Below are 6,464 nucleotides of genomic sequence, written 5' to 3' on the forward strand. Positions count from 1 at the left end.
GGGGGGGAGGTGGTAGGGGGAGGGGGGGGGGGGGGGGTGGGGGGGGTGGGGGGTGGGGGGGGAGAGGGGGGGGGGGGTGGGGGGGGGGGGGGGGGGGGGGGGGGGGGGGGGGTGGGGGGGGGGGGGGGGGGGGTGGGGGGAGGCGTGGGGGGGGTGGGGGAGGGGGGGGTGGTTGGGGGGGTGGGGGGGGGGGGTGGAGGGGGGGGTGAGTTGGGGGGGGGGGTGGGTGGGTTGGGGTGGTGGGGGAGTGGGTGGGGGAGTGGGGAGTGTTGGGAGTGTTAGGGGGGGGGAGTGGGGGGAGTGAGTGGTGGTGGGGGAGGGGGGAGGTGGGGGGGGGGAGGTGGGTGGGGGGGATGGGGGGGGGGGGAGGGTGGGGTGGGGAGGGGGGGGGTGGTGGGGGAGGGGGGGGGGGGGGGGGGTGGGGGTGGGGGGGGGGGGAGGGGGGGTGGGGGGGGAGGGGGGGGGGGGGGGGGGGGGGGGTTGGTGTGGGGGGGGGGGGGGGGGGGGGTGGGGGTGAGGGGGAGGGGAGGAAGGGGGATTGGTTTTAGGGGGGGGAGGGGGGGGTTTTGGGGGGGTGATAGTGTGTGGGGTTGGTTGTGATTTTGGGGTGTTGATGAGAGTGGGGTGGGATTGTGATTTTTGGGAATTAGTATAAGGTAGGGGGGAAATGGAGGGGGATTAAATGATTTGGGTGGGTGGGGGGGGGGGGGGGGTTAAGTCGGTGTAGCGGAACGATGCCGTGGATGTTTCAACAGGGTATGATTCGTTGACAAAGTTTGGTTGTTCTGGAAGGACTTTTGTCTGGTTTGTTTGGGGTGGGTGAGATTGGGAGAATATTTTTCTCTCTTTGAATTTGAATGTTGCTTTTGTGTGTGCTTTGATGCAAACAAAAGGGAATCGTGTTGTTTTGGGGTGATTTTGAGCGCGTGTGCCTGGGTTCGAATCCCGTCGGGGACAAAATCAAAGTTTTTTTTTCCGTCGGTAAAATTCATTTTTATCAACTGAATATTGAAAAATAGACATAGAAAATTGATAATCAATCTCGATTTCATGGTGCAAAATAGCAAAAATGCCAACGACACGCGACGTTCCCAAGCGGTCACCCATCTAAGTACTAATCGCGCCCGATGTTGCTTAACTTCGGTGATCGGACGAGAACCGGTGTTTTCAACATGGTATGATCGTTGACAAAGTTTGGCTGTTCTGGAAGGACTTTTGTGCTGTTTGTTTGGGGTGGGTGAAGATGGGAGAATATTTTTCTCTCTTTGAATTTGAATGTTGCTTTTGTGTGTGCTTTGATGCAAACAAAAGGGAATCGTGTTGTTTTGGGGTGATTTTGAGCGTGTGTGCCTGGGTTCGAATCCCGTCGGGGGCAAAATAAAACTTTTTTTTCCGTTGGTAAAATTCTTTTTTATCAGCTGAATATTGTAAAATAGACATAGAAAATTGATAATCAATCGCGATTTCATGGTGCAAAATAGCAAAAATGCCAACGACACGCGACGTTCCCAAGCGGTCACCCATCTAAGTACTAATCGCGCCCGATGTTGCTTAACTTCGGTGATCGGACGAGAACCGGTGTTTTCAACATGGTATGATCGTTGACAAAGTTTGTCTGTTCTGGAAGGACTTTTGTGCTGTTTGTTTGGGGTGGGTGAAGATGGGAGAATATTTTTCTCTCTTTGAATTTGAATGTTGCTTTTGTGTGTGCTTTGATGCAAACAAAAGGGAATCGTGTTGTTTTGGGGTGATTTTGAGCGTGTGTGCCTGGGTTCGAATCCCGTCGGGGGCAAAATAAAACTTTTTTTTCCGTTGGTAAAATTCTTTTTTATCACCTAAATATTGTAAAATAGACATAGAAAATTGATAATCAATCTCGATTTCATGGTGCAAAATAGCAAAAATGCCAACGACACGCGACGTTCCCAAGCGGTCACCCATCTAAGTACTAATCGCGCCCGATGTTGCTTAACTTCGGTGATCGGACGAGAACCGGTGTTTTCAACATGGTATGATCGTTGACAAAGTTTGTCTGTTCTGGAAGGACTTTTGTGCTGTTTGTTTGGGGTGGGTGAAGATGGGAGAATATTTTTCTCTCTTTGAATTTGAATGTTGCTTTTGTGTGTGCTTTGATGCAAACAAAAGGGAATCGTGTTGTTTTGGGGTGATTTTGAGCGCGTGTGCCTGGGTTCGAATCCCGTCGGGGGCAAAATAAAACTTTTTTTTCCGTTGGTAAAATTTTTTTTTATCACCTAAATATTGTAAAATAGACATAGAAAATTGATAATCAATCTCGATTTCATGGTGCAAAATAGCAAAAATGCCAACGACACGCGACGTTCCCAAGCGGTCACCCATCTAAGTACTAATCGCGCCCGATGTTGCTTAACTTCGGTGATCGGACGAGAACCGGTGTTTTCAACATGGTATGATCGTTGACAAAGTTTGTCTGTTCTGGAAGGACTTTTGTGCTGTTTGTTTGGGGTGGGTGAAGATGGGAGAATATTTTTCTCTCTTTGAATTTGAATGTTGCTTTTGTGTGTGCTTTGATGCAAACAAAAGGGAATCGTGTTGTTTTGGGGTGATTTTGAGCGCGTGTGCCTGGGTTCGAATCCCGTCGGGGGCAAAATAAAACTTTTTTTTCCGTTGGTAAAATTTTTTTTATCACCTAAATATTGTAAAATAGACATAGAAAATTGATAATCAATCTCGATTTCATGGTGCAAAATAGCAAAAATGCCAACGACACGCGACGTTCCCAAGCGGTCACCCATCTAAGTACTAATCGCGCCCGATGTTGCTTAACTTCGGTGATCGGACGAGAACCGGTGTTTTCAACATGGTATGATCGTTGACAAAGTTTGTCTGTTCTGGAAGGACTTTTGTGCTGTTTGTTTGGGGTGGGTGAAGATGGGAGAATATTTTTCTCTCTTTGAATTTGAATGTTGCTTTTGTGTGTGCTTTGATGCAAACAAAAGGGAATCGTGTTGTTTTGGGGTGATTTTGAGCGTGTGTGCCTGGGTTCGAATCCCGTCGGGGGCAAAATAAAAGTTTTTTTTCCGTTGGTAAAATTCTTTTTTATCAACTGAATATTGTAAAATAGACATTGAAAATTGATAATCAATCGCGATTTCATGGTGCAAAATAGCAAAAATGCCAACGACACGCGACGTTCCCAAGCGGTCACCCATCTAAGTACTAATCGCGCCCGATGTTGCTTAACTTCGGTGATCGGACGAGAACCGGTGTTTTCAACATGGTATGATCGTTGACAAAGTTTGTCTGTTCTGGAAGGACTTTTGTGCTGTTTGTTTGGGGTGGGTGAAGATGGGAGAATATTTTTCTCTCTTTGAATTTGAATGTTGCTTTTGTGTGTGCTTTGATGCAAACAAAAGGGAATCGTGTTGTTTTGGGGTGATTTTGAGCGTGTGTGCCTGGGTTCGAATCCCGTCGGGGGCAAAATAAATTTTTTTTTTCCGTTGGTAAAATTTTTTTTATCACCTAAATATTGTAAAATAGACATAGAAAATTGATAATCAATCTCGATTTCATGGTGCAAAATAGCAAAAATGCCAACGACACGCGACGTTCCCAAGCGGTCACCCATCTAAGTACTAATCGCGCCCGATGTTGCTTAACTTCGGTGATCGGACGAGAACCGGTGTTTTCAACATGGTATGATCGTTGACAAAGTTTGGCTGTTCTGGAAGGACTTTTGTGCTGTTTGTTTGGGGTGGGTGAAGATGGGAGAATATTTTTCTCTCTTTGAATTTGAATGTTGCTTTTGTGTGTGCTTTGATGCAAACAAAAGGGAATCGTGTTGTTTTGGGGTGATTTTGAGCGCGTGTGCCTGGGTTCGAATCCCGTCGGGGGCAAAATAAAACATTTTTTTCCGTTGGTAAAATTCTTTTTTATCAACTGAATATTGTAAAATAGACAACGGAAATTGATAATCAATCGCGATTTCATGGTGCAAAATAGCAAAAATGCCAACGACACGCGACGTTCCCAAGCGGTCACCCATCTAAGTACTAATCGCGCCCGATGTTGCTTAACTTCGGTGATCGGACGAGAACCGGTGTTTTCAACATGGTATGATCGTTGACAAAGTTTGTCTGTTCTGGAAGGACTTTTGTGCTGTTTGTTTGGGGTGGGTGAAGATGGGAGAATATTTTTCTCTCTTTGAATTTGAATGTTGCTTTTGTGTGTGCTTTGATGCAAACAAAAGGGAATCGTGTTGTTTTGGGGTGATTTTGAGCGTGTGTGCCTGGGTTCGAATCCCGTCGGGGACAAAATCAAAGTTTTTTTTTCCGTCGGTAAAATTCTTTTTTATCAACTGAATATTGTAAAATAGACATTGAAAATTGATAATCAATCGCGATTTCATGGTGCAAAATAGCAAAAATGCCAACGACACGCGACGTTCCCAAGCGGTCACCCATCTAAGTACTAATCGCGCCCGATGTTGCTTAACTTCGGTGATCGGACGAGAACCGGTGTTTTCAACATGGTATGATCGTTGACAAAGTTTGTCTGTTCTGGAAGGACTTTTGTGCTGTTTGTTTGGGGTGGGTGAAGATGGGAGAATATTTTTCTCTCTTTGAATTTGAATGTTGCTTTTGTGTGTGCTTTGATGCAAACAAAAGGGAATCGTGTTGTTTTGGGGTGATTTTGAGCGTGTGTGCCTGGGTTCGAATCCCGTCGGGGGCAAAATAAAACTTTTTTTTCCGTTGGTAAAATTCTTTTTTATCAACTGAATATTGTAAAATAGACATTAAAAATTGATAATCAATCGCGATTTCATGGTGCAAAATAGCAAAAATGCCAACGACACGCGACGTTCCCAAGCGGTCACCCATCTAAGTACTAATCGCGCCCGATGTTGCTTAACTTCGGTGATCGGACGAGAACCGGTGTTTTCAACATGGTATGATCGTTGACAAAGTTTGTCTGTTCTGGAAGGACTTTTGTGCTGTTTGTTTGGGGTGGGTGAAGATGGGAGAATATTTTTCTCTCTTTGAATTTGAATGTTGCTTTTGTGTGTGCTTTGATGCAAACAAAAGGGAATCGTGTTGTTTTGGGGTGATTTTGAGCGTGTGTGCCTGGGTTCGAATCCCGTCGGGGGCAAAATAAAACTTTTTTTTTCCGTTGGTAAAATTTTTTTTTATCACCTAAATATTGTAAAATAGACATAGAAAATTGATAATCAATCTCGATTTCATGGTGCAAAATAGCAAAAATGCCAACGACACGCGACGTTCCCAAGCGGTCACCCATCTAAGTACTAATCGCGCCCGATGTTGCTTAACTTCGGTGATCGGACGAGAACCGGTGTTTTCAACATGGTATGATCGTTGACAAAGTTTGTCTGTTCTGGAAGGACTTTTGTGCTGTTTGTTTGGGGTGGGTGAAGATGGGAGAATATTTTTCTCTCTTTGAATTTGAATGTTGCTTTTGTGTGTGCTTTGATGCAAACAAAAGGGAATCGTGTTGTTTTGGGGTGATTTTGAGCGTGTGTGCCTGGGTTCGAATCCCGTCGGGGGCAAAATAAAACTTTTTTTTCCGTTGGTAAAATTCTTTTTTATCATCTTAATATTGTAAAATAGACATAGAAAATTGATAATCAATCTCGATTTCATGGTGCAAAATAGCAAAAATGCCAACGACACGCGACGTTCCCAAGCGGTCACCCATCTAAGTACTAATCGCGCCCGATGTTGCTTAACTTCGGTGATCGGACGAGAACCGGTGTTTTCAACATGGTATGATCGTTGACAAAGTTTGTCTGTTCTGGAAGGACTTTTGTGCTGTTTGTTTGGGGTGGGTGAAGATGGGAGAATATTTTTCTCTCTTTGAATTTGAATGTTGCTTTTGTGTGTGCTTTGATGCAAACAAAAGGGAATCGTGTTGTTTTGGGGTGATTTTGAGCGTGTGTGCCTGGGTTCGAATCCCGTCGGGGGCAAAATAAAACTTTTTTTTCCGTTGGTAAAATTTTTTTTATCACCTAAATATTGTAAAATAGACATAGAAAATTGATAATCAATCTCGATTTCATGGTGCAAAATAGCAAAAATGCCAACGACACGCGACGTTCCCAAGCGGTCACCCATCTAAGTACTAATCGCGCCCGATGTTGCTTAACTTCGGTGATCGGACGAGAACCGGTGTTTTCAACATGGTATGATCGTTGACAAAGTTTGTCTGTTCTGGAAGGACTTTTGTGCTGTTTGTTTGGGGTGGGTGAAGATGGGAGAATATTTTTCTCTCTTTGAATTTGAATGTTGCTTTTGTGTGTGCTTTGATGCAAACAAAAGGGAATCGTGTTTTTTGGGGTGATTTTGAGCGTGTGTGCCTGGGTTCGAATCCCGTCGTGGACAAAATAAAACTTTTTTTTCCGTTGGTAAAATTTTTTTTATCACCTAAATATTGTAAAATAGACATAGAAAATTGATAATCAATCTCGA

General features: G+C 44.7%; 1 protein-coding gene and 13 non-coding genes across 14 annotated transcripts in view; 1 reads left to right on the top strand and 13 right to left on the bottom strand.

The window, feature by feature from the left end:
- Positions 1-462, top strand: part of LOC128092805 (uncharacterized) — a gene marked incomplete at both ends in the record, with an annotated part of 847 nt that extends 385 nt beyond the window's left edge. Inside the window, 2 exons of the mRNA XM_052707521.1 lie at positions 23-193; positions 384-462. Of these exons, the coding sequence (XP_052563481.1) occupies positions 23-193; positions 384-462 (250 nt within the window). The remainder of the gene's footprint in view (positions 1-22; positions 194-383) is intronic.
- A 608-nt stretch (positions 463-1,070) lies between these two features.
- Positions 1,071-1,189, bottom strand: LOC120429447 (5S ribosomal RNA). The gene has a single exon (XR_005607381.1). It is a non-coding gene; the product is annotated as a 5S ribosomal RNA (ribosomal RNA).
- Positions 1,190-1,487: 298 nt separating this feature from the next.
- Positions 1,488-1,606, bottom strand: LOC120429446 (5S ribosomal RNA). Its single transcript, XR_005607380.1, has one exon. It is a non-coding gene; the product is annotated as a 5S ribosomal RNA (ribosomal RNA).
- A 298-nt stretch (positions 1,607-1,904) lies between these two features.
- On the bottom strand, positions 1,905-2,023 carry LOC120429445 (5S ribosomal RNA). The gene has a single exon (XR_005607379.1). It is a non-coding gene; the product is annotated as a 5S ribosomal RNA (ribosomal RNA).
- A 298-nt stretch (positions 2,024-2,321) lies between these two features.
- Positions 2,322-2,440, bottom strand: LOC120429444 (5S ribosomal RNA). The gene has a single exon (XR_005607378.1). It is a non-coding gene; the product is annotated as a 5S ribosomal RNA (ribosomal RNA).
- Positions 2,441-2,737: 297 nt separating this feature from the next.
- Positions 2,738-2,856, bottom strand: LOC120429443 (5S ribosomal RNA). Its single transcript, XR_005607377.1, has one exon. It is a non-coding gene; the product is annotated as a 5S ribosomal RNA (ribosomal RNA).
- Positions 2,857-3,154: 298 nt separating this feature from the next.
- Positions 3,155-3,273, bottom strand: LOC120429442 (5S ribosomal RNA). The gene has a single exon (XR_005607376.1). It is a non-coding gene; the product is annotated as a 5S ribosomal RNA (ribosomal RNA).
- A 297-nt stretch (positions 3,274-3,570) lies between these two features.
- On the bottom strand, positions 3,571-3,689 carry LOC120429432 (5S ribosomal RNA). The gene has a single exon (XR_005607367.1). It is a non-coding gene; the product is annotated as a 5S ribosomal RNA (ribosomal RNA).
- Positions 3,690-3,987: 298 nt separating this feature from the next.
- LOC120429421 (5S ribosomal RNA) lies at positions 3,988-4,106 on the bottom strand. Its single transcript, XR_005607356.1, has one exon. It is a non-coding gene; the product is annotated as a 5S ribosomal RNA (ribosomal RNA).
- A 299-nt stretch (positions 4,107-4,405) lies between these two features.
- LOC120429410 (5S ribosomal RNA) lies at positions 4,406-4,524 on the bottom strand. Its single transcript, XR_005607345.1, has one exon. It is a non-coding gene; the product is annotated as a 5S ribosomal RNA (ribosomal RNA).
- Positions 4,525-4,822: 298 nt separating this feature from the next.
- On the bottom strand, positions 4,823-4,941 carry LOC120429399 (5S ribosomal RNA). The gene has a single exon (XR_005607334.1). It is a non-coding gene; the product is annotated as a 5S ribosomal RNA (ribosomal RNA).
- Positions 4,942-5,240: 299 nt separating this feature from the next.
- LOC120429387 (5S ribosomal RNA) lies at positions 5,241-5,359 on the bottom strand. Its single transcript, XR_005607323.1, has one exon. It is a non-coding gene; the product is annotated as a 5S ribosomal RNA (ribosomal RNA).
- A 298-nt stretch (positions 5,360-5,657) lies between these two features.
- On the bottom strand, positions 5,658-5,776 carry LOC120429375 (5S ribosomal RNA). The gene has a single exon (XR_005607312.1). It is a non-coding gene; the product is annotated as a 5S ribosomal RNA (ribosomal RNA).
- A 297-nt stretch (positions 5,777-6,073) lies between these two features.
- Positions 6,074-6,192, bottom strand: LOC120429363 (5S ribosomal RNA). Its single transcript, XR_005607301.1, has one exon. It is a non-coding gene; the product is annotated as a 5S ribosomal RNA (ribosomal RNA).
- Between the last annotated feature and the right edge of the window lie 272 nt (positions 6,193-6,464).

Source organism: Culex pipiens, chromosome 2 (genome assembly GCF_016801865.2).
Source record: "Culex pipiens pallens isolate TS chromosome 2, TS_CPP_V2, whole genome shotgun sequence".
In the NCBI taxonomy this organism is placed as follows: Eukaryota; Metazoa; Arthropoda; class Insecta; order Diptera; family Culicidae; genus Culex; species Culex pipiens.